The 27,755-nt window shown below is 43.8% G+C and overlaps 1 protein-coding gene across 1 annotated transcript in view; it reads left to right on the plus strand.

The window, feature by feature from the left end:
* MORC3 (MORC family CW-type zinc finger 3) overlaps window positions 1–27,755 on the plus strand; it is a 100,837-nt gene that overhangs the window by 38,492 nt on the left and 34,590 nt on the right. Inside the window, exons 2-6 of the mRNA XM_068270462.1 lie at window positions 9,143–9,215; window positions 10,270–10,402; window positions 13,011–13,225; window positions 20,042–20,189; window positions 27,563–27,710. Of these exons, the coding sequence (XP_068126563.1) occupies window positions 9,143–9,215; window positions 10,270–10,402; window positions 13,011–13,225; window positions 20,042–20,189; window positions 27,563–27,710 (717 nt within the window). The remainder of the gene's footprint in view (window positions 1–9,142; window positions 9,216–10,269; window positions 10,403–13,010; window positions 13,226–20,041; window positions 20,190–27,562; window positions 27,711–27,755) is intronic.

Consider the following 27,755-nt stretch of genomic DNA (forward strand, 5'->3'; position numbering starts at 1 on the left):
GTCCACACAAAAAATTACTTAAAGCGGACCCAAACCAAACATTTTTTTAATTCAAAATATTTAGTTGCACCACTCTGACACATACAAAGATAAATAAACACTCCTTCAAGCCTATGAGCATTTCAGTGCATGCTTTTCACCCTTCTCTTTTCATAACAGTGATTATACAGGTGGCAACCATTAGCAGTTCCTCCTTTGCCGGATACCACCTACTCCACCAGTTTGCCGGATTCTGTCCCGGCAATATGAAAGGAAGGGAGGGGTTCCTCCAATAAATGTAAAATATTTTATATTTATCATGCAGCTGAAAAAAAGGCTGCTATTTATTATTATAATTTAGAAAATAGATTTTATTTCTGAAATCTTGAATTTTTAATTTGGGTCCACTTTAAAGCATAATAGCTGTATTCAGAATTTTTTTTTTTAAAGTAAATCAGAAGTTATGTGAGATCTTTATTCCTTTTGTGTCACGTTTTTGGGATCGTCCTAATCATCAGTAGTTTAGTGTACAGTATAGCGCAATCAGGAAAATTGGGTGCCCTGTAGGCGCTAATGCAAAATATCTGCTATTGGGGAAAAAAATTCGTTTTGAGAATTAGCGCTTTGAAATATATTTTTGAAGTTTGTTTTCACACATACATCATTTTGTAAATAATCATTTTACCTTTTTTTTATCATTTTGAAATGCGTTTTGAGAATGATAATATATTAAATTATCGTTTTGAAATGTATTATCTTAGAAATGTAATTGTTTTAACATTATTTGCAGCGGAGAAAGGGGGTTTAGGGTTAGACACCCCACCGGAGGAGCGTGTGGTGATATAGTGAGGTGCTGATATTAGGGAGTACAGAAACCTATTCTATCATTTTTATGTCTGCTGTATATCTTTCAGAGGTGGAGGTCAGCCAGTATGGCCTGAAGATATTGGCAGCTAGCTTCATGGACTATTAATGTGATTGTGTGTGGTGTCAATAGGCAGACAAAAGGGAACCTCATTACCTGTTTCTGGCTGTCCAGAGGAACTGTACGCTGTGATCTTTTGTATTAATGTAGACAGCTGCCATTGTCTTCAGTGAATGGACCAGTCCCCTTCAATAGGCAAGGAAGCTTTTTGATGTCTGGTAGGATACAATCTCACCTATTGAATTCTGCAAACGACAAGAAGCTAAAACAGGAACCCCTTTGAAGTTTGCATATCACAAGAAAGATTATGACAAGCGTTCGGTGATGTCACAAACGGGGAAACTGCATTAGTTCCTGGGGGCTGGACATTAAATGCCCCAGGGGACACTTCAGAGTATAAAAAGCAGAGACAGATACCTAGTGATCATCTGCTCTTGGAGTTAGCGCATAGCTAGAGTTGATCTCGACTTGTGGTCGAACAAGCGGCATGCTCCTGCCGACAACGTTGAGACCTTCAAGTTGGTAACGTTTTTTTAATCCCCATTTTTATTTTACGCAAATATCCGTGTGTGTTATCTTTGTAACTTTTATCTTGTAACTATTTTTACTTTGTTGTTTGTAATCTTTTGTATATATTAAGTTCTGCATTGTTCTATGTTTTTCTGGAATATTAAATTATTATTTAATAAGCTTGACTTCTGCCGTACTAAACTAACACTCATAGCCTAAAGGAGACTGAAGTGTAACCGTGTATAAGTTCATGCCTAATTGTACGCTTGAGCAACACTACCATAAGAAATTGTAATTGCATTGTGTGTGTGTGTGTGGGGGCGTTTGTCATACGTTGGCCTAAAGCACGCAGCTGACCCAACGTACGAAACGCCAGTGCGAGTAGCTAACCGTATCGTTCGGAACGACTGTTAGGGGTTTTGCTGCACGACAGTGTAACTTGCATTACAAGTCAGTGTCTGATTGTGCTGTGTTACTGTACAACTGTACTGTGTGTGTGGGTGCGTGGCGTTCTCGTATTCGGCCTAAGCGCAAAGCTGACCCAAATACGAAAACGCGGAGTGCGCGCTGAGGACTCGACAGTAGAGTGGAAGTGTCTAGCGAACCGCTAGTGGTGGCAGTGAGAGGTGTTCTGAGGGGTCCCAGCCTTGTTTTAGCTTGACTAAGGCTGCTTCCCCTCTCAGTCTGGTCAAACCCGCAGTCGGGAACCGTATACGCAGGCGGAGCGCACCAGCGGGCAGGCGAGTTCGCTCCACTGCCAACACTCTATAGGGGGCTGGGGGACGACGACACCCTATACGGTGGCATCATTGATCTTTAATAGATTTCAAGGTAAAATCTATTCATCTGTTTACTGTGTGTGGCAGTAATAGATCCCTTTTTGATAAGATTTAAATCGGAGAAGGATGTATCTCTTGGTCAAATCTGGTGGCCATCTACTAGTGTATGGCCACTTAAAGAGCCTATTCAGTGTAAAATAAACATTTTATGCATCTTTTTTCTATATAAAAGTTATCATTACTTGCTCTGAGCCCTCTTTCTGTTGCCTTCCTGCACAGAGCCCGCCCCCTTTCATAACAGTGCCATGGCACGAAGGAGTGATGAAGGCCAGTGTAGCCTGAAACAGCTGTCTACAGGTTGGATTGGTGTAGCTCTGTGAAATAGAGCTTTGGATTTATGCCAGGCTTTTTAGCGATATAATTTACATATTTGTTCAGTGAGCCGAAGTGATGCACCGTGAGAGTTCATCTTGCTCATTTAAACCTGTATAATTCAAATGTTTTGTTTGAAGAAAACTTGTTTATGTAAAGTACTATGGTAAAAAATATATTGTTTCTGCTCTGGTCATTTATCAAACAAGTTACTGTCTGTATTCAGCAACCTGGGAGGGATTTTCTCTGTGTAACCCCTGTACCCACAATCCCTTGGGACAGATGTAAACAACTGAGGAAGATCTGTCACAGATCTGAGACAGAAGATAGACATTTGGACATGTAACAGATAACAGTTAAAATTGTAAGAAGGGGTCAGGGCAAGGGCTCATTTTTAGCAGGTCCGCATTTTCCTCTGTGATTTGATATTCTGCTCCCCTGACAAAGTAAAGGCTCTGTACACACGCTAGATTAAAGTCGACTGCTAATGACGCCTGTGCAAATCTGGTATGTGTACAGTAGCAACTGACCGATGCCCGCCGCGTGACATCACATTTGCGCCACTCTGTCGGCCCTTTGCCCCCCCACCCCTGCATTGCAAGAGAACGCATCTGTACAGCCTCAGTCCAGCATGTCACCTGAGGGATCAGATCCTGACCCCATCAAGTTACATCAATCAAGAGTGTGTACAGGACTTAAATCTGTCACTCCCACCACTGTTTTGCATCCTTTCTGTGTTGTGTTTTAGAGCAGTGTTTCTCAACAGCTACCAGTCATCACGCCGGTCGCTACCTACGCGTCGTCACGCCGGCTTGATGATGCATAGCGTTCCTGTCTAGGAAGTGTACTGCTGACCTTCAGCCTGAACGTCGCCGGTAACTGAGCCACCGGCAGGACCGGGAGAGGTGCCAGGAGGACGCCGGGAGACCTCGCGGCCTACAGTGGGCTGGAGGGAAGCCCCAGGTAAGTTCCAATTTCATTTTTATTGATACCTGACAGTCCTGCTGATCTCTTTGACTGCAGTAGTGTCTAAATCATCACACACCTGAAACAAGCATGCAGTTAATCCAGTCAGACTTCAGTAAGAGCATCTGATCTGCATACTTATTCAGAGTCTAGGTGGCCATACACTTATAGATTTGCAGCAGATTCAACTATCAGATAGATTTGTCAGATGCCTGTCAAGTCAGGAATCTCTCTGATGTGTGCCACATACGAGGAACAGATTTCCAATAGATTTCAGAATGAAATCTATTGGAAATCTATTGAAAATCGATCTAAATGCATTTTTGCACCATTATTAGATCCAATGCAATTGTATTGGCCATCAATCTGCTGCCAGCAGCAGATTGACCTAGATTTTCCATCCCGACAGATCGCATTGATCAATCGATTTGCTGATTTGAAAGAATCTATTTCTGATCGATTGATTCTATAGAATCGATCGATTGATGCCTGAAAGCGACCAGTGTATGGGCCCCTTGAGTCTAATTAGAGGCAGAGGATCAGTAGGACAGCCAGGCAATGTGCATTGTTTAAAAATAAACATGTCAGCCTCCATATCCCTCTCACTTCAGATTCCCTTTATTATCCCTGGTGTGTGACAGGAAAGATAAATGTCTTCCTCTGTGCAGATACCACTGGATGGAGAGAAACACTGAGGAAACAGATTGCTTCACCTTGTGCCTTGCAGCATGCAGATGCGAAAACGCGTTCAAATTCGCATCTGTAAGTATGTGAATTTAACCATGTCAGTGCCTGTGTGCTTTTACACTGATTTTAAGCGAAAAGTACGTGCATTCACATGAAAATTTGCATAATGAAAACGCATGCATTTTCCTATTAATTACATTACAGGTAAATCGCACACTAACCTTGCGGTGTGCGAATTCTGATGGCTCTGCTGTGCGGATTTTTTCTGCACAGTCCACCGCACAGAATTTCTGACAAGTGGAAACAGGCCCATTGATTTATATTGGTTATGCGAATCTGCATGCAGAAAACGCATGCAGATTCGCTATACTGGAAACGGGCCCTAATGCCGGGCATACACGAGTCGACCCGGCGGCTCGATTAGCCGCCGGATCGATTCCTGCTTGTCCCCATGGGCGCTCCTTATCTTCTGCTCGATTCCCCGCTATTGTCCGCCTGCGGAGATCGAGCGGGGTATCGATCCGGCGGGTCATCGGACCTGTCGGAAATTATCAGTCGAGCCATCAGCCGCTCGATTGATAATGGCGCATCGGCCCGTGTATGCCCAGCATTAGTGTTCCTTGACTTTTTTATACAAAAAATAGTTGCATTTTTTTTTTTTTTAAATATACATACCCAGGGGCCTGTTTTGTAGTTGAGCAGAATCCTTTATAGTACATTACAAGGGACCAGACCAAGTCGTTTACTTTATCAGGATTAGCCATACTTTGTATCAGGAGTGGAGTGGAGTCGGTACAAAAATCTTCCGACGACTCAGTTTATGAATCCACGACTCCAACTCCGGGTAACCAAAATGGCTCCGACTCCTCGACTCCGACTCCTTAGACTAATATTTAACAGGGGTGTGGATTTTGTAAAAAAATCATCCGACGACTCAGTTTATGAAACCACAACTCCGACTCCAACCCCGACTCCGGGTGCCCAAAACTCGGAATCCTCGACTCCGACTCGAATTCCGGCTCCACAGCCCTGCTTTGTATATTCATACAGGCGCATGGTTGGGCCCTAGAGACTGCGTTAACTATATATTTACCATATCAGGATTTACTATAACAAAATTCTCCTGTAATATGAGTACATCATTCATATCATTCATCTTTCCTTGTATGCTGATATGCGTTATGTGACTGATAAGGTAACAACCCTTATCTGTGTGAAGCCAATTCCAGTAGCCTAAATTGTGGTTTGCAGTCCAAGAAGTATTATAGCAGGTTAATGAGCATAAAGATGTCATATAGTGTTTGCAAGAACTGTAAAGGATATCCTGCTGCACCAAGAGGTTGGGTAAACGTAGAAAAGCTTTATTCTTTATTCCAACATCAGTGTACAGGTAAAAGCTTACATGTATTTGAGCATAGTGTGGCTCGTTAATCATAGCTCATATGGGCCTCGATTCATAAAGCATTACCTCATGCGGTAATGCTGAAAACAGCAGACTTTACCGACCACTTAGCAAAATGTCAATTCATAAAGGCTGTTACCGCATGAAAAGCTGACATTACCGACCAGGGAGATAAATTACCGACTTGGCTGCAGTTACCGACAACACATGTCAGTAAATTGTCAGCAAATGTCAATTCATAAAGCCTGCAACAAGCGGTAAGCCTGGCGGTAGTTACCGACACCTCTGGTGAGGTCTTAACAAGTTACGGACAGCTCTGACAGCTCTGATGAATGCAAAAGTGCAGAGAGCCGAAGTCTGTTTGAGTCATCTGTGGAGAGAGTCAGAGAGCCCTCTGTGTGAATCATTTCAGCAGGCAGGGAAAGACTGTGTGACTCATCTGTCTGAGTCATCAGTGGGAGAGCCAGAGAGAGATGTCTGTGTGATTCATTTCTGCAGGGCAAAAGGGAATCGGGACACTGCTCTACTCTACCGCTCAATGGGCTGCGGTAATTTACCGACCTCCAAGGGCAGCTGGGGAAATCTTTATGAATTAGCACACAGACCGGGAAAATACCGAGTGCGGTATTTTCCCGACAAGATTTTGTTTATCGCACTGCTGTTTAGACAATGTGTTTAATATTGAGTAGAAGCATATGAAATGTGTTTTTCTGATGCTGAATCTGCATCTGTACCCAGTCATGGTTTGTAAGCAGAGAAGGATATTGCATTACTGATGCTGTAGCCAAGCCTCTTACATTACAGCAGCAAAATCCCCAGACTGGCTGATAACCAGGTCCTGTAATTCTCTGTGGAGCCTCTGATCTAGGACTTGCTTGTACTTGCCAGTTTCCACCAGAAGGAGGAGCTCTATAAGAAGCAGTAATGTCTTCATATTAGTGATGTTGGTCAGGTTGTGTTTGGTAATAAACGCATGTGTTTAGGCATTGACTGAAATTCCATTTCATCATTGACAATGGCCGTTCACTGAATCACTACCCGAAAGTTCTATTTTAGTGTATATATTGCCAAATCAGAACAAGAACAGCATCATAATATTTTCCTGATTATTTAAAAAAAATACTGTATATTCTGGCGTATAAGATGACTGGGCGTATAAGACAACCCCCCCCCTCCCCAACTTTTCCAGTTAAAATAGAGTTTGGGATATACTCGCCATATAAATATATCTTACTATATACAAGATCTTCTCAAAAAATTAGCATATTGTGATAAAGTTCATTATTTTCTGTAATGTACTGATAAACATTAGACTTTCATAATATTTTAGATTCATTACACACAACTGAAGTAGTTCAAGCCTTTTATTGTTTTTCTTATGGTATTGAAGCAGTCATTTCTGCAAAAGGATTCTCGCCCAAGTATCGAGTGCATAACTGAACATAATTATTTGAAGGTTGACTTTTTTTGTTTTAAAAACACTTCTTTTATTGGTCGGATGAAATATGCTAATTTTTTGAGATAGGAAATTTGGGTTTTCACGAGCTGTATGCCAAAATCATCAATAAGAAAAACAATAAAAGGCTTGAACTACATTAGTTGTGTGTAATGAATCTAAAATATATGAAAGTCTAATGTTTATCAGTACATTACAGAAAATAATGAACTTTATCACAATATGCTAATTTTTTGAGAAGATCCTATATCTATCTATCTATCTATCTATCTATCTATCTATCTATCTATCTATATATATATATATATATATATATATATATATATCTATAGATATATCTATAGATAGAGAGAGAGAGAGAGAGAGAGAGAGAGAGAGAGAGAGAGAGAGAGAGAGAGAGAGAGAGATATCTCTATCTATCTATCAACACACAATATATAAACATTTAAAAAAAAATCATATACTGGTGCTATGTGGCCTGCGCCACTTCACTACAGTCCTCAGCAGCGAGATCTGAGAGGCGGTAACAGGATAGGGCGTGTCACCCGGCATCAATGACACCTGGCGTATAAGACGATCCCTGACTCTTCAGAAGATTTTCAAGGGTTAAAAAGTAGTCTTCTACGCCAGAATATACAGTAAATGTAACACCCAACCTGATGCATTACACAAAATGGAGAAAACCGCTACTCCACATCTTAAAGTGGACCTGAACTCTTGCACAGGACAGAAGGAAAACATAGAGAAATGCGCCCTGTATGTATTTAGAGAGTTTAGCCTTTCTAATTCACCCTCATCTGTGACTAATTAGAAGTGTAGTTTGATCTCTCAACTCTTAGCTGGATGCCATGACAGAGCAGCTAATGAGTAAACAGCCTGCTTCCATGAAAGTCTGAAGTCGTCTCACTGGAGATTTATTGCAGGATTTGTATCCGCTGGAACAAAGAAATGTTTTTCTGTAAAGGTTATTATACTGTTGCGTATCTTTTAGAGCAAAGAGAAAGTTCTGAGTTCAGGTCTGTGTGTACTGTCTTACTGTATGTTGAAACAACTCCATCACAGTAATTTAGTTACTAATACTTAAAGGACAACAATATGGAGGCCGGACATATTTACTTCCTTTTAAGCAATACCAATTGCCTGGCAGTCCTGCTGATCCTCTGCCTCTAAAACGTTTAGCCATAGCCCCTGAACAAGCGTGCAGCAGATCAGATGTCTCTGACTCAAGTCTGACTTAATTAGCCACATGCTTGTTTCTGGTATTATACAGACACTACTGCAGCCAAATAGACCAGCAGGAGAGCCAGGCAACTGGTGTTGTTTAAATGGAAATGGATGTGGCAGCCTCCATATTCTCACTACAGTTGGCCTTTAAAGAAGAATTTTGCTGAAAATATTGTAACTAATAAAATTGCTTATTATTTACAATAAATGTATAAGTTATTTAGTCAGTGTCCACCCAATCTAAAATCTTTCCTCACCCTGATTTACATTCTGAAGTTTATCACGGACAGCAACCTCTTTAGTCCTGTTGGGTGCAGCTCTGTGGTGGAATGTTTGTTTACCGAGAGTTCTGAATCCAGTAGAAAAAATACCTTCTCTCTTAGAATTTTCAGGGAGTAAAATTCTGCATAGCTAAACAGCCTAGGCTGTGACATCACAGGGGGGGGGGGCTTTACAAATCAATATACAGCAATATCTAGATATAGGAAGTGTTTCTGATGCTGAAACCGGATAAGTAATGTAAAAGAGGGTATCCTGAATAATTTACTACATTCTACTATGCGTCACTACTGTGCCTCTTTATTAGAATTTCTCACCATTGAGATCAGAGAAGCACCTGGTTGCCCATTTTTACAGATGCTTTTCTTTTACTGGAAGTCCACTGTGTACCACCACTACCAAAAGCGCGTTTGTGTTTAATAGCGTCAGTAAGTATTAGACTGAACGTTTTCCCTAGGGTAGAAACTGATGAGATTTCCTGTATATTGTAAAGCACAATAGATAATGTGACACTTACATGCAGAACAAAAAGTAATATTTAACTTGTCCTTCATGTTTTTCAGTTATGCCCTAAATTTCTGCACACCAACTCCACAAGTCATACCTGGCCGTTCAGTGCAGTGGCTGAGCTGATAGGTGAGTCCTCAGGTTCCTGTCTTCCTATCTTTAACCTCCCTGGCGGTATGATTATTTTCAGATTTTAGGGTATTTTCTGAACTGTTCTTCAGACCCTAAAACCACGAAAAAATCATGCCGCCAGAAAGCCAGCAGCAGCCCCAGCACTCGCTTACCTCCCTGGGCTCCAGCGCTGCAATTTTCCCTCCGTCCTCGGGGTGGCGCTGTAACTGTAGTGAGATCACTGACGGTGATCTCACCAGAGTGATTGAGAGCCTCTGAGGAGAGGAAGTAGGATGGCTGCCCGAGCGTAGCTTGGGGTTACTGCCAGGGAGGTTGAATAAAATATAAAGACATGTTTGTGCCTTATTCACTTGAAACAAATTCTGAGTCAAATCCTAAACGGTTTAGGACCACTAACTCAAAAAAGGTTAACATTTAAAATACATGTGTACATTTAAGATGCACATTTGTCCCTGAGAAAAAATGCGCTATAATTACTTTTGCCTTTTTCTATGCAGCAACAAAGCACAATGGAGTTTTGCCTTAGAACTGAAATGAGCAAAGCTGCAAGTTTTTATTGAAGAAATTTTAGAGGATTCCGGAGTTGAATGGTCAATAAAAGCAGATGCTATATTAGTATGTGGAGAGGCGTGCTGACTCTTACCGCACTTCCCATGTGCCAGCATCCCCCTCTGTCTGTCAGTCGGCGCCCTTTGACCTGGACATACATGGTTGCGCATGCGCAGTATGTCAGGTCGGCACCTTGTGTCTGTGCTCCCTGCTTGTCTCCTATGTCCACGAGCAGGGAACGCCGCCAACCTGACATACTGCGCATGCGCTGCCATATATGTCCAGATCAAAAGATGCTTACTGTGCCAACTTACGGGACCCAAACGGAGTATTTTAGAGAGGAGTAGAGGGTGACACTGGCACATTGACGGGTGCGGTCAGTCTTCACACCTCCCCACACACTAATATAGCGTCCGATTTTTATTTACCATTTGACTCTGGTATCCTTTAAGAGAAATCCATCCTGCCTTTCTGACTGTGGATTTTCTTTCTTGGATTTTAGATAATGCCTACGATCCTGATGTCAATGCAAAGCTGATGTGGATCGATAAAACGGTCCTCAAGCAAGAGATATGTCTCACCTTTATGGACAATGGAAACGGCATGACTTTAGATAAACTGCACAAGATGCTGAGGTAAGTGGTAGACTTTGACAGGATGGTAGACCTCAGATTCCCACAAGACGTAAGTACTTAATGCAGAGAGGGTAATATAATGCTGTGTACATTTTTCTTTTGCTCTTAAAGGGAACTGAACACTGGTCTTTTCATTCTTAAAGGGAAGCTCGGAGGTGTTTAAAAATGTAAAAATCTTCTTACCTGGGGCTTCCTCCAGCCCCTTGCAGCCATCCTGTGCCCTCGCCACAGCTCCGCTCCCCACCGGTTGAGTGCAGTAAGATGCCGACCCAGGGACCGGGAGCCACCAGAGCTGCGGCGAGGACACAGGACGGCTACCAGGGGCTGGAGGAAGCTCAAGATAAGTAGATTTTTAAACACCTCGGACCTTCCCTTTAAAAAACGTGGCATGCCGCTAAGGATGCACCATTACTTGCCCTACCGTGTGCCAATCCTATGTCTTTCCCCCCCGTCCCGTCCCGTAGCCTCCATCTTCTCTCCCAACCGCAACTTGAATAGTAATTTGAACTTCCTGCCAGGGGACAATGCTGCAGTGCATGCTGGGAGGTATACTCTGGTTTGATAGGAGTACAACGTATTCGGTTTTTTTAAGAATTAAAGGACCATTGCTCAGTTCCCTTTACTGGAGGTGGTCAGAATAAATTTTTTTTACTTACCTAGGTAGAGGGAAGACTCTGGATAGTCCAGAGGCATCCCGTGCTCTCCTCGCTTCCACTGTTGCCACACGTAGACCCTTGGAACACATACGTCATCGTGACCACACGCCTTCAAACTCGAGCGTGACCGTACTGCGCCTGCAGGAGAATGGCTGCTTGTCCTCGAGTTGTGCAGGTGCAGTCGTTTGCGTGTAGGCGCAGTACAGCCATACTCATGCATGAAGAGGAGTGCGGCCGCAAACATCCAGAGAGTCCCGGGTATCGCCGTTGGTCTGGATGAAGACATTGAAAGCCTCTTAAATATCCCGTATATGTTTAGTTTAACCACTTCAGCCTACAGCTTCGAAAATCTTATGCATCCGAGCAATGTTCACCTCCCATTCATTCGCTAATAACTTTATCGCTACTTATCAAAATTAATTGATCTATATCTTGTTTTTTCCGCCACTAATTAGGCTTTCTTTAGGTAGTACATTTTGCTAAGAGCCACTTTACTGTAAATACATTTTAACAGGAAGATTAAGATAGAAATGGAAAAAAATCATTATTCCTCAGTTTTTGGCCATTATAGTTTAAAATTAATACATGCTACAATAATTAAAACCCATGCATTTTATGTGCCCATTTGTCCCGCTTATTACACCATTTAAATTACATCCCTATCACAATTTATGGCGCCGATATTTTATTTAGAAATAAAGGTGCATTTTTTTCAATTTGCGTCCATCACTATTTACAAGCTTATAATTTTAAAAAATTTAATAAGATACTCTCTTGACATGTATATTTAAAAGTTCAGACCCTTAGGTAACTATTTATGTAGTTTTTTTTTTTTTTTTAATTGTAATTTTTTTTTTTTTAATACAAAACTGTATTTGGGTAATTTTAGTTTGGGAGGTAAATAGCCAATTTTAGATGTAATGTAATGTATTTTTTTATTCAGTACAGGTATGTGGGTGCAGTTTACTATTTGGCCACAAGATGGCCACATTCAAAAAATTCCTAGATGCGAACGATGTCGCATCTAGGAACTAAAAAGAAGAGAAGAATCTTCCTGGGGGCAGAAATACCACGCTCTCTGATGAGAAAGCGTCGGTATTTCTGCCGGGGATTTAGATCGGTGAATGGGAATTATATTCCCATTCACTGATCGGGGGGGCGGCGGGAGCGCGCGCGGGCGCGCGCCCGATCGCGCGCACCACACGGCTGCAGCACCACTGCCTATCTGGACGGATATATGCTTCCAGATATGGCGAAGTGGTTAATTTTATTTTTTTACTGCCTCGGGTTCTCTTAAAGGGGAACTTCAGTCTAAACAAACATACTGTCATTAAGTTACATTAGTTATGTTAATTAGAATAGATAGGTAATATATTTTTTTACCCACCCTGTTTTAAAAGAACAGGCAAATGTTTGTGATTCATGGGGGCTGCCATCTTTGTCATGGGGCAGCCATCTTTTTGGTTGAAAGGAGGTGACAAGGAGCAGGAGACACAGTTCCAACTGTCCTGTGTCCTGATCACCCCTTCCAGCTGTGTGCGCTAGACTTCAAATGTCAAATTCAAAATGTAAAAAAAAAAAAATTTGCACCAAAACAGCAGAACGAGAGCAACAACATCAGAAATCCCATCATGCTTTGCACAGCATCAGGGGAAAAAACCCGGGCAGTTTTTTTTTGTGCAGCTAAAAATGAGGCTTGGATAAGAGAAACAAAGTTCTGATGCTGTGAAACTGTTAAAGAAACACCAGGCCTTTTCAGTGCTGCTGAGTCGATTTTTAGTCCGGAGGTCCACTTTATAAATAGAAAAAATTTGTGGAGATTTTGTATGTCATTTCTTTTTTTTTTTTTTTCTTTTTCTTTTTTTCCTTTTCAGGTTTTTTTTTTTTTTTTTTTTTTTTTTAATCCAGTTGTATATGCAATAATTACTACTTGATGTCTTTTCACGTTTCAGCTTTGGGTTCAGTGACAAGGTGGCAGTGCATGGTCATGTGCCGGTCGGGCTTTATGGAAATGGCTTTAAGTCAGGATCCATGCGGCTGGGAAAGGACGCCATCGTGTTCACCAAAAATGAATCGGGAATGCACGTGGGAATGTTATCTCAGACGTACCTGGAGAAGATAAACGCCGAGCATGTCATCGTGCCCATCATCTCCTTCAACAAGCAGAATATCCTTTACTGTAATCTCACATATTGACCTCAATTCACTAAGCTTTATCAAACACTTTATCAAACGTTTAATAATTTACCTGATGGGTAAAATCTAATTTTGAATTCACTAAGGTGTTATATATTGAATGTTTTATTGATAAAACATTCAATAAATTTATAACACCTTAGTGAATTCAAAATTAGATTTTACCCATGAGGTAAATAATCAAAAGTGTTTGATAAAGCTTAGTGAATTGAGGCCATTGGCTCACACACGCTAAGGTGGCCATACACTGGCCCGATTCGCGGCCGTTTCGACAGCAGATTCGATCCTGGGATCGAATCTGCTGCCAATCGTTCGCGCTAAACGCACCCGCCGATCCGATTTCGTCCCGAAATCGGATCGGTCCGTCGATCGCGCCGTGCGGGAAATTACCCTCGATCGCCCGCGGGTAGGGAGCGTGTCGCTAGCGGCGGCCGATCCGATCAGGTATACATTACCTGACGCTGGCTCCCGGGCGTCTTCTCCGCGCTGCACCCGCTCCATCCCGGCGCTTCCTGTCACTGCAGTGACCAGGAAGTTCAAATAGAGGGCGCTCTATTTGAACTTCCTGGTCACGGAGTGACACAGGAAGCGCCGGGATGGAGCGGGTGCAGCGTGGAGAAGATGCGTAGAAGATGCCCGGGAGCCAGTGTCAGGTAATGTATGCGCGAGGGGGGGGGGGGGAGGGACAGGCGGCGGCTCCACAGATTGTGATCGGTTTCAGGCTGAAATCGATTCACAATCTGTTTGCAGTAAAGGCAGCTATACGATCCCTCTCTGATCAGATTCGATCAGATAGGGATCTGTCAGCTGGTCGATCTAATGGCAAATCGACCAGTGTATGGCTACCTTAATGGTTATACCACAAAACTTGGCAGGAGTGCTCAGAGTAACTGGGAGGATCAATGAACTGGAACCTTCTTAGTAAAGAACAAGGATCAAGAAGCCTACACTGTGTGACTGTAGCCGCTAAATATGCACATACCAGAGCAAATCAGGTTGGGGGGGGGGGGGGGTCTACTTGGCTAATGAATGTGGTGTGAGTGGCACTAGAAAGGTAAACAGACCCCGACAGTGAGGCTGTAATTTGTGGGTTAGTGCAAAGCGCAGGGGGGGATTTAGGAAAGATTCAACTAGCAACAGAGGCTGGGCACTATAGCCAGACCCAGCCTCTGTGTGTATATTTAACTCTTAAGATCCCCACCTCGGGTTCTCTTTACGCAATACCAGTTTCCTGACTATCCTGCTGATCTTCTGCCTCTAATACCTTTAGCCATAGACACTGCACAAGCATATGTAGATCAGATGTTTCTGACATTGTCAGATCTAACAAGATTAGCTGCATGCTTGTTTCTGGTGTTAGCAGCCAAACAGATCAGCAGTGCTGCCAGGCAACTGATATTGTTTAAAAGGAAATACATAAGCAGCCCCCATATTCTTCTCACTTCGGTTGTCCTTTTAAAAAAAAAAAACACAGGACCATATATGCACAGTTAGCAAAAGTGGAAGCAAAAAGAATCAGGCGCTCTTCTCAGGATTGCTTGATTTTGAGCATAGAACTAGCATAAATCTATATTTTTCTTATCCTTTTGCTACAGTGGTTTGCAAAAGTATTCAGCCCCCTTGAAGTTTTCAACATTTTGTCATATTACTGCCACAAACATGAATCCGTTTTATTTGAATTCCACGTGAAAGACCAATAGAAAGTGGTGTACACATGAGAAGTGGAGCAAAAATTATACATGATGCCAAACATTTTTTACAAATAACTGCAAAGTGGGGTGTGCGTAATTATTCAGCCCCCTTTGGTCTGAGTGCAGTCAGTTGCCCATAGACATTGCCTGGTGAGTGCTAATGACTAGAGTGCACCTATGTATAATCTAATGTCAGTACAAATACAGCTGCTCTGTGACAGCCTCAGAGGTTGTCTTAGAATATTGGGAGCAACAACACCATGAACGCCAAAGAACACACCAGACAAGTCGGGTTAAAATTGAGAAATTTAAAGCAGGCTTAGGCTACAAAAAGATTTCCAAAGCCTTGAACATCCCTCGGAGCACCGTTCAAGCGATCATTCAGAAATGGAAGGAGTATGGCACAACTGTAATTCTACCAAGACAAGGCCATCCACCTAAACTCACAGACCGAACGAGAGTGCTGATCAGAAATGCAGTCAAGAGGCCCATGGTGACTCTGGACGAGCTGCAGCGATCTACAGCTCAGGTGGTGAAAATCTGTCCATAGGACAACTATTAGTCGTGCACTGCACAAAGTTGGCCTTTATGGAAGAGTGGCAAGAAGAAAGCCATTAACAGAAAGGCATAAGAAGTCCCGTTTGCAGTTTGCCACAAGCCATGTGGGGGACACAGTAAACATGTGGAAGAAGGTGCTCTGGTCAGATGAGACCAAAATGGAACTTTTTGGCCAAAATGCAAAACTCTATGGGTGGCGGAAAACTAATACTGCACATAACTCTGAACACACCATCCCTACTGTCAAATATGGTGGTGGCAGCATCATGCTCTGGGGGTGCTTCTCTTCAGCAGGAACAGGAAAGCTGGTCAGAGTTGATGGGAAGATGGATGGAGCCAAATACAGGGCAATCTTGGAAGAAAACCTCTTAGAGTTTGAAAAAGTCGAGAGACGGGGCAGAGGTTCACCTTCCAGCAGGACAACGACCCTAGACCTAAAGCCAGGGCAACAATGGAATGGTTTAAAACAAAACATATCCATGTGTTAGAATGGCCCAGTCAAAGTCCAGATCTAAATCCATTCGAGAATCTGTGGCAAGATCTGAAAAGTGCTGTTCACAAATGCTGTCCATCTAATCTGACAGAGCTGGAGCTGTTTTGCAAAGAAGAATAGGCAAGGATTTCAGTCTCTAGATGTGCAAAGCTGGAAGAGACATACTGTAAAAGACTGGCAGCTGTAATTGCAGCAAAAGGTGGTTCTACAAAGTATTGACTCAGGGGGCTGAATAATTACGCACACCCCACTTTGCAGTTTTTTTTTAAAAAATGTTTAGAATCATGTATGATTTTAGTTCCACTTCTCACATGCACACCACTTTGTATCGGTCTTTCACGTGGAATTCCAATAAAATCGATTCATGTTTGTGGCAGTAATATGACAAAATGTGGAAAGCGTCAAGGGGGCCGAATACTTTTGCAAACCACTGTATGCACCATTATTCCTGCAGTTGTCAAAAACTGCTGTTGCTGATGCTGATTTGGACACAAATTCAGTTTGTCAGGAATAATGGTGTTAGACGGTGATCTTCTCTGGACCATATTCGTGGCAAGGCCACATAGGCCAGGACCTAGAGCCAGGATAGAAGGGGCAGTCGGCTCTCTGTGCATGTTGTGGCAGGCAGCTCTGGCCTCCAGCATTGGTATGCAGAGTTGTGAGGGAAGTATTAGGGTGCCAGATGCTTTCCCCCACCCGCCCCACCACAGCAGAGCCACCAGTCACTCGCCTCTCCACCCCACCACAGCAGAGCCACCAGTCACTCGCCTCTCCACCCCACCACAGCAGAGCCACCAGTCACTCACCTCTCCACCCCACCACAGCAGAGCCACCAGTCACTCGCCTCTCCACCCCACCACAGCAGAGCCACCAGTCACTCGCCTCTCCACCCCACCACAGCAGAGCCACCAGTCACTCACCTCTCCACCCCACCACAGCAGCGCCACGTGTCACTCACCTCTTCACCCCACCACAGCAGCGCTACCAGTCACTCACCTCTCCACCACAGCAGCACCACCAGTCACTCACCTCTCCACCCCACCACAGCAGCACCACCAGTCACTCACCTCTCCACCCCACCACAGCAGCACAACCACCAGTCACCTCTCCACCCCACCACAGCAGCACAACCACCAGTCACCTCTCCACCCCACCACAGCAGCACCACCAGTCACTCACCTCTCCACCCCACCACAGCAGCGCCACCAGTCACTCACCTCTCCACCCCACCAAAGCAGCAGCACTAGTCACTCACCTCTCCACCCTACCACAGCAGCAGCACTAGTCACTCACCTCTCCACCCCACCACAGCAGCGCCACCAGTCACTCACCTCTCCACCCCACCACAGCAGCACAACCACCAGTCACCTCTCCACCCCACCACAGCAGCACAACCACCAGTCACCTCTCCACCCCACCACAGCAGCGCCACCAGTCACGCACCTCTCCACCCCACCACGGCAGCGCCACCAGTCACCTCTCCACCCACCACAGCAGCGCCACCAGTCACTCACCTCTCCACCCCACCACGGCAGCGCCACCAGTCACTCACCTCTCCACCCCACCACGGCAGCGCCACCAGTCACCTCTCCACCCCACCACAGCAGCGCCACCAGTCACTCGCCTCTCCACTCCACCACGGCAGCGCCACCAGTCACTCACCTTTCCACTCCACCACGGCAGCGCCACCAGTCACCTCTCCACCCCACCACAGCAGCACCACCAGTCACCTCTCCACCCCACCACAGCAGCACCACCAGTCACTCACCTCTCCACCCCACCACGGCAGCGCCACCAGGCACCTCTCCACCCCACCACAGCAGCGCCACCAGGCACCTCTCCACCCCACCACAGCAGCGCCACCAGGCACCTCTCCACCCCACCACAGCAGCGCCACCAGTCACTCGCCTCTCCACCCCACCACAGCAGCGCCACCAGTCACTCACCTTTCCACCCCACCACAGCAGCAGCACTAGTCACTCACCTCTCCACCCCACCACAGCAGCGCCACCAGTCACTCACCTCTCCACCCCACCACAGCAGCGCTACCAGTCACTCGCCTCTCCACCCCACCACAGCAGCAGCACTAGTCACTCACCTCTCCACCCCACCACAGCAGTGCCACCAGTCACTCGCCTCTCCACCCCACCACAGCAGTGCCACCAGTCACTCGCCTCTCCACCCCACCAAAGCAGCAGCACTAGTCACTCACCTCTCCACCCCACCACAGCAGTGCCACCAGTCACTCGCCTCTCCACCCCACCACAGCAGTGCCACCAGTCACTCACCTCTCCACCCCACCACAGCAGCAGCACTAGTCACTCTCCTCTCTGCTCGCTTCCAGCACCAAAGCTTCCTCTTCCCCTCCGTCATCAACCACCGCTGTGCATTTCTCTTTGCAGCTGGCGTTTCCTGTCGTGATTAGCCACCAACATGGTGGTGATTAGTACGTGAGAGATGCAGGCTGCAGAGAGAGATGCATATAGATAAATTAATTGGATTACCTTAAAATTGGCCCTAGACTATCATGGACCATGGTAGAGATTAGATTGTGAGCTCCTCTGACTGAAGCCCCATACACACGCTCAACAGCTGTCTTTTATGACAAGACAAGACAAGACAAATAACATTTATATTGCGCTTTTCTCCTTGCGGACTCAAAGCGCCAGAGCAGAGCAGCAGCCACTAGGGCGCGCTCTATTGGCAGTAGCAGTGTAAGGGAGACTTGCCAAAGGTCTCCTACTGAATTAGTGCTGGCTTACTGAACAGGCAGAGCCGAGATTCGAACCCTGGTCTCCTGTGTCAGAGGCAGAGCCCTTAACCATTACACCATCAGCCAACTGCCTACACCATCAGCCAACTGCCTTATGCAGCACAATTATCAAACAACTTTTGTTGAGAAACAAGTTGAAACACGTTTGTATTTGCAGAGAAAGACAAAAAGCGAGTGGCACTCCCTATTCTATATTTGCAAGCAGTGCGTAAGAAAGCAAATAAATTCTCACCATACCATCAACGGTGACCCTTGTCTATTGCTGGGACGTGTGCTCTGCGGCTGGGAGATGAAGAAAGCGTAGATGCAATTTTCCAAATGAAGAGAAAGAAGAAAGGACTCCGGGCACCTTCCGTCCAGTGCTTTTATTGCAAGTGATGGCAGACAATGTTCTGGGTACCGTATCAAAGGAATACATTCATCTGGTGGTCTTCAGTGGTGATGGTGAGGTGGAGGTGAAGGAGCCAGGGCACTAAGTGGGACTGGCGACGACCGTTACGCGTCTATCCAGACGCTTGGTCACGCTGCGTTCCACTGTACTGGGCGAGCGACATCCATCCGGCATATAGCGGGGACAAGCCTTGCCTCTTCCGGGCGCTAGCGGTGAATGCAGCACCCGGAAGAGGTGGGGCTTGTCCCCGCTATATGCCGGATGGATGTCGCTCGCCCAGTACAGTGGTACGCAGCGTGACCAAGCGTCTGGATAGACGCGAAACGGCCGTCGCCAGTCCCACTTAGTGCCCTGGCTCCTTCACCTCCACCGCACCATCACCACTGAGGACCACCAGATGAAGGTGTCTCTTTGATACGGTGCCCAGAACATTGTCTGCCATCACTTGCAATAAAAGCACTGGACGGAAGGTGCCCGGAGTCCTTTCTTCTTTCTCTTCATTTGGAAAAAAACAAGTTGAAACAACCAAAAAAAATTCCAACTGTTGTATTGACGTCTTATCAGTTGTGTGAACAATAGCAAGCAATTTTTTTTTTCAGCTTTGTTTCTCAACAAGTTGTTTGATAATTGTGCTGTATAAAAGACCGCTGTTGAATATGAACGTGTGTATGGAGCTTGATGAGAGTAACAAAACTATAACCCGTGCTGTGCAAGATGAATGCACTATATAAATACTAAATAATCCTAATGAATAATAGTGTATAATAAGGGATACCTCTTGTGATGTGCTTCATGGGTGACATTGACTGACTTCACTGCTTCCTCAAAGTTTTTGTGTATCTCAATTCCAATCTTCTGCGAGGTGCCTTAACTTTCCTCACAGCAGCTGGTGACAACGCCGGACTCTGACGCCAATCTGAGAGCTATCTTGGCTCACTCTCTCCTGAAAACTGAAAGTGAACTTTTGGCAGAAATCGATGCTATAACCAGCAGAAAGGGAACCAGGATCATCATCTGGAACCTGAGAAGGTAAGGACAATTGTGGGCTTTAAATAGTCAGATCATCTTAGAAACATGCATAATGGAGAGTAATCTATATTCCGAGGAGATAACATAAATAGCTTCAACTGAATGTCAGTGCGGTGTAACATTTGGGTTATTCAGCTGCCAATAAAATTATTAATTAGCTTTAAGCTTTTCAGATAACTGTTCAGGTTTCTGTATATTTATCGAAAGTCTGGTGGAACATGCTGTAAAATCGTTGTGCAATTGAGGCAGGGCAGGAGTGGTGGGGGTTTGATGACCCATAGCATTGAACTCCATAAACCGTACAATGCTTGCAGTTATGCTAGGTACACACGATGAGATTTTCTGTCAATTTACTGACAGATCAATTATTTCTGACAGGTCCGATCTGATTTCCGATCAATTTTCCATTGCAGTGAACTAAAAATCGATTTGAATCAAAAATGTAGTTAAATACATGATCAGGACAAATTATACAAAGTATTTGAGGTCTAATTTATGGAAGCAATGTTTGCGTCTGTTTTGATAACTCAGGTAAATGCCTAAAAATGCTTCTAAAAATTTCAGTGAGGGCCCATTTTTTTTTTAAATCGCCCACAAAACGCTTGTGCAATGAATCTTTACAAGAAGGTTCATATCACTGCAGTTTGTTCGCTACGCTAACAAAACCGCTTTATGCAGCGATTGCGTTCACGTTTTTTAGAATAAATACATTGAATGTATTCTTTTCCGGGTCAAAGATTTCACTTCCCTGCGTCAGGGAGTGAATGACAAAACCGCTCTGGCAAAGTGCTTAGAAAAGCACTTTTACCAAAAACGCAGCACCGGGAGGGGGGAAAAGCGCCCAAAATCGCAAAATGTTTGCGATTACGATTCTAGATGTGAATGAGTTTTCAGTGAATCCTTATTTACTGCTGAAAACTGTTACAACAGATATGGGCATAAAACTCGGTAAGGGATGTTCTTGTTTTCTTGGTCTACCCCATATAATTCTGAAGTGAAGGTGGATGGATCGGACTCATCTACACGACTTTTCCAGCCAGCCTTTGGGCCGGCTCACACGGCCTTCGGGGGGGTGTCTTGGTTAAATGTGTTTCTGCAAGTGCACAGAAAAGCATTTGACAGCTTTCAACAGCGATCAGCTTTTTTCACCCCACAGGGGTACATGTAGGTGCGGCAGTAAGGCCTAGTGCACACCAGAGCGGTTCTGCTGCGGTTTGCGATCCGCTTGCGGGTGCGGATCCGCTAGGGTAATGTATTTCAATGGGCTGGTGCACACCAGAGCGGGAGGCGTTTTGCAGAAACGCATACTCCCGGACTGCTGCAGATTTTGGATTGCGGATGCGTTTCTGCCTCAATGTTAAGTATAGGAAAAACGCAAACCGCTCTGAAAAACGGCACTTCAGATCGGTTTGCCAGGTGTTTTTTGTTACAGTAGCTGTTCAGTAACAGCTTTACTGTAACAATACATGAAATCTACTACACCAAAAACTCTTCACAAAACCGCGAAACGCTACAGAAAAATAAGAAAAAGCGTTTCAAAATCTGCTAGCATTTTGCGGATCTGCTAGCGGTTTTTGGTGTGCACCTGGCCAATGTGAGCATTGAAGCAACCTGTTGCTTCCAGGGTTGACTGAAATGATGGGACAAAGAGGGATAGAAACGCGGTGCTGCCCATTCACCTGAATGAGTAGCGCTTCAAGTGAAACTGAAGCAAAAATAAACTCATGAGATAATGAATTGTATGTTTAGTACAGCTAAGAAATGGAACATTAGTAGCAAAAAAAATCATTTTTATTTTCAGTTATAAAGCTTTATTTATAACATTGCATCAGACTGTTATATTTGCAGTTTAGAAACCACACTCTGTATTTTAAGCTGTCAGGGCTGGTTTACACTACAAGAGCGCTTGTGATTTTAAAAGCTCTTGCTAATGTAATGTTGTGTCTTCTCAGCTGAGCAATGTGATTTTATAAAAATCCCCCATAGCATTACATTAGCTTTTCCTTCACTTGGTTTTTATTGTCATTAAAAAAAATTACAACATCAAATTGACCAAAAATGGTCAGAAGCAATTATCAAGACATAACTAAAGTATACAACTTGACCAAGATATATACTCAAAGTTAATTAAAAAAAACTAAAACCTCTCAAAACAGAACTATGAACAATTATCAAGAGTAGTCCTATCCTGTGACATTAAAGATGTAAGCAAACCCTTTACCAGAGTCCCAGGTCTATCCATGGTGCACCATTCGCTATTAAAAAATATTGATTGAGATCAATATGTAAAAAAGAGAGAAATCGAGAGCCCAATATGGTGTAGTATGTCAGAGATACGAAGGGAAATGAATAGGTGAGATGGTTATACTCACAAACATGGGTTACCGCTCAGGCAACCACTGTATAGGCAGGTGAGGAGATTAGACCTGTCCTCACTCAGGATTAAGAAGTCGCTCTCTGTAGATCAGAAAAAATGGGGTAGGGTCACCCCTCCACCTGGGGTGGACTCAAGTATACTGGTAGATGATCAGAGGTGCCAGCAGAATAAAATTAATATAAAATTGTTAAGAATTGCCGGGAGGGAAAGTGGTGGACTTCCCCTCAATAATTAGACACCAAGGTCTGTCATCGAATCAAACAAATACATTTATTCAATAGTACCCCAAAATCTGCAACGCGTTTCGTGGGAGCAGACCCACTTCTTCAGGCAATAAAACGGGGACAACAAACACTGTGAACAAAGGACAGAGGGTATTGCTATAAGATTGCCGCAAATAACAAACATACAAAAGAAAAAGAAAAAGATCACAAAACGATGATATAGCAATGATCATATATCAAAAATCAGGATAATGGTAATGTAACAAAAGTAGGGACTAAATCCATAGGTGGCACATGAGCTAAGTGGAGTATCCAGACGTATACATAGGGGTATCAACATATGTACAGACAGTAAAAGTTGATGAAATTATAATAACAACAATAAGTATAAAAGATAGGGACAATAACTATATATACTAAGTTCATACGTTTGCTAGATCAAAAGCCATAACAATGTAAAACAGGGTGGTAATATATCAATAAAAGAACAAAAATCAAAGTTGGCAATTAAATTTGTACAGAAGATAAAAAGGATGAAAAAATAGGGATAATAATTGTGTTAAATACTTAAGGCATTAAATTTTTTTTATATATATATAAATATATATATAAAAAAGTGTATATTGCTGAAGGAGTGTCCCAATATAGGGTGGAGACATGTGAAGGTCATGATTGACCCTATTTTTCCGTCCTTAAGACATGAAGGGACGGGGGAAAAAAAAAAAAAAAAAGGGACTAGGTATGTGCTTAGTGTCAAAGAACCCGTGGTTTTGCTAGTAAGAGATGGCCATGGGGTATAAGGTTTTGCATTAGAGATACCACCATTAAAGACAAGGCTATAGGCGTAAAGGATACAGGAAAGTATGAACACATGGGGAAAGATAAAAATAATAATACCACCTGGGACAGCGGTTACATGGTGCTAGAGTCATATTAATTAGTGACATGATTGAGATCAATGTTCCCAGTTAGATTGAACAATTAAGATGGTTTGATACAGGTAGTCCATAAGGCGTTTTTTTCCACCCTGTGCAGTATCTGTGTAATAGGGTGCATTAGCTTTTCAAATAGCGCTTACAAAGTTCTTGCAGTGTGAACCAGCACTAAAACAGAGCAGAGGTGATGAACCTTTGAACTTTCCTGCAGTAAAACCTTATCACAAGCGATCTCTCACTTTATTCTTGGACATTTAAGCTATTTAGAAAACAGGACTCCGTTTGACCTAGTTGGCCAAATAACTCAGAGCAGCTTTTGCATAGATAACTTAAGTGGTTTAACGCTTTCTGTACTGGAAAACATATTTTATTTTTTGCTACGAATGAAATACTATTTATCTGTACTACACACACAATTTCTCTCCTAAGTTTATTTTTGCTTCAGATTTGCTTAAAGAGGAACTCCAGTGAAAATAATGTAGTAAAAAAAAGTGCTTCATTTTTAGGCCGCCAACAGACCAGCCCAACTATTCCGCACAGTTGAAAGACTATGTAATCCATCCTGTCTAAAACCTACTATAACTCCCTCAAAGGAGCTATGTGAGAAATTTGCCTGCTACTTTGCTGACAAAGTATCTTCTATTCGGTCTCTCATTCAGTCCACAGCACCCAAGACTCATGCAACTAATGGAAATAGCTGCAAAAACAACCTAACACCCTGGACTGATTTCAAAAGTATTAGTGAGGAAGAGATCTCAGACATCCTCTGTCGTCTCCGCCAGACAACCTGCGACCTGGACCCTGGACCAACTAAACATATGCTGAAATGCCCTGACCTGCTTGGTCCAGCATTTCACAAAATAGTAAATTGCTCTCTGCAAGCAGGGAGGTTTCGTACCTCTCTAAAAGAAGGAATCATCAAGCCCCTTCTTAAAAAACCTTCCATGGATCCAGATGCTATGAGCAGCTACAGACCTGTCTCCAACCTCCCCTTCTTAGGTAAAGTTATTGAAAAGGCTGTCTATCTGCAACTTGAAACCAGGCTGTCAGTAAACAACATCCTGGACCCTCTACAATCTGGCTTTAAGAAACACCACAGCTGTGAAACAGCCCTCATCCAAGTCTGCAACGATCTGCTCATGGCAAGGGACAGAGGGGAATGCTCCATCCTAATCCTGTTGGATCTCTCAGCTGCTTTTGATACAGTTGACCATGAAATCCTGCTTAACAGACTGCAGGAGTACTGTGGCATCAGTGGATCAGTCCTCCAGTGGTTCAGATCATTCCTGACTGACAGAACACAGAGAGTATCCCTAGGACCTATAATGTCCAAACCTGCACCTCTACAATTCGGAGTGCCACAAGGATCAATCCTATCCCCTCTGCTGTTTGCAATCTACATGTTGCCACTCGGTACACTTATCCAACGACATGGCCTGACGTACCACTGCTACGCCGATGACACACAGCTATACCTGTCCTTCAAACCTGGTGGAACAGACCCTACCCCAAAAATAAACTCTTGCTTAGCTGAGCTTCAGGCATGGATGAATGATAACTGGTTGAAACTGAATGCTGACAAAACTGAGGTCCTGTTTGTCCAAAGCCAGTGCTCGCCATCAAAACAGCTCTATCCTAAAGCAACACCAATCAGGATTGGGAATTCAGACATAAACAGCTCCAACCTTGTGCGCAGCCTTGGCGTACTAATCGATGGGGAATTGAGTTTCAGAAACCAAATTTCATCTGTAGTTAAATCTTCCTTCTTTCATCTGAAGAACATTGCAAAGATTAAACATCTGATTCCCCCAGAGGATCTTCAAACCCTAGTCCACGCCTTCATCACATCACGGCTGGACTACTGCAATGCCCTTTATGCTGGCCTCCCCAAAAAAGACCTGCGTCGCCTGCAATTAGTGCAGAATGCTGCTGCCAGATTGCTAACAAACCAGCCTCGCCACTGTCACATTACACCGATCCTTCGCTCACTGCACTGGCTACCAGTAGAATGGAGAATACTCTTCAAGATTGGACCGCTGACATTCAAATCCCTGCACAATCTGGGCCCTGGATACATGAAGGACTTGCTGAAACTGCACCACACCTCTCACAACCTCAGATCAGCAAGTTCTATAAACTTGATCACTCCCAGAGTGCACCTCAAAAAATCTGGAGACAGAGCCTTCTGTCATGCTGCCCCTACTCTTTGGAACTCCCTACCACATCCAGTAAAGACAGCACCATCCCTGGAGCTATTCAAATCCAGACTGAAAAGCCACCTGTTTAGCCTGGCATTTCCAGATTTATAAAATTCTTCCTCTGTACCACGATGGTCGGAGCCATGCTTATGCGCTTTGAGTCCCACGGGAGAAAAGCGCTTTACAAATGTTAGTTGTTGTTGTTGTTGTTCATTTTTACAATAATTATGTATAAATGATTGTCAGTGTTTGCTTATTGTAAAATCTTTCCTCTCCTAGATTCACATTCTGACATGTATTACATGGTGACATTGTTACTGTGGGCAAGTTATGTAGCTGTTTCTAGCTGCTCTGGCTGTTACAGACAGCTATAAACAGCCATTTCCTGTCTGTGAACATTGTTACATTGTGACAGTTTGCCCAGAGTACCGCGGTATTCAGAGCCTCTTGTGGGAGGGGTTTCAGCACAAAATTAGTCACACAGCGCCCCCTGATGGTCTGTTTGTGAAAATCATTCTATTTCTCATGTAAAAGGTGGTATCAGCTACTGATTGGGATAAAGTTCAATTCTTGGTTGGAGTTTCTCTTTAAAAAGACAAGTGCTGTGGCCAGTTGGCCAGTGGTAAACTAAGTGCAAGCACCCATGTTATCTGGCCTTTTGTCTGCTGACAATGCTCCACAAGGCCTATGGGCTAGCCTGCAGGTGCATTCCTGCCTGTAGGTTGAAATTTCTCATTTATTTGAATTAGTGCAGCCTAGGAATTCCCAGCACACTTTGGCCTCGATTAATAAAGCATTACCTCATGCGGTAATGCTGAAAACAGCAGACTTTCCCGACCACTTAGCAATGTGTCAATTCATAACGGCTGTTACCGCATGAAAAGCTGACATTACCGACCAGGGAAATAAATTACCGATTTGGCTGTAGTTACCTCCAACACATACTGTATCAGTAAATTGTCCGCAAATGTCAATTCATAAAGCCTTCAACAAGCGGTAAGCCTGACGATAGTTACCGACACCTCTGGTGAATGCAAAGTGCAGGGATCCAAAGTCTGTTTGAGTCATCTGTGCAGAGAGCCAGAGAGCAGTCTGTGTGAGTCATTAATGCAAGTCATTTGTGCAGGGCAAAAGAGAGAATCACCACACTGCTCTACTCTACCGCTCAATGGGCTGCGGTAATTTACCGTCCTTCAACGGCAGCTGGGGAAATCTTTATGAATTAGCACGCAGAACGGGAAAATACCGAGTGCGGTATTTTCCAGACAAGATTTTTTTTTTTTTTTTTAATCACACTGCTTTTTATGAATCGAGGCCTTTGTGTGTTTAAAGTTTGTTTTATTCTAAGAACAACAGTAGACTGCAGTGTGTTCTCTTCCTGTTTGTCATCTGATCTTTTTTGCCAATACTTTGCCCGATTGGCTTAGCAGGAAGTCCAGAGAATGTAAGCGGTGCTGTCTTTTTGACATGTGAAGTTTTGATATTGGCTGCATGTAATAAGGGGGGACTACATGACTGACATATTTTTACACGCCTATTTTAAATTAGAACAATAAATGCGCGTTGTAAATATTGTTTAGCCTGCTAGCTCTCCCAAAGTTTATCAACGTGTTATGTTCTTTTCCTTTTTTTTTTTAAGGGACAAGCGGGGATGCACAGAATTTGATTTTGTTACCGATAAATATGACATTCGAATTCCTGAGGAGAATGACGGTACAGCTAAGCGAGGCTATAAGAAGCAAGATAGGATGGACCAAGTAGCGCCGGATAGTGACTTTTCATTACGGGTATGCGAGGTGGTCACAGGCTCAGTGCTTGGTCTTGTTGCATAC

This window comes from Hyperolius riggenbachi, chromosome 2 (assembly GCF_040937935.1).
Source record: "Hyperolius riggenbachi isolate aHypRig1 chromosome 2, aHypRig1.pri, whole genome shotgun sequence".
NCBI lineage: Eukaryota > Metazoa > Chordata > Amphibia > Anura > Hyperoliidae > Hyperolius > Hyperolius riggenbachi.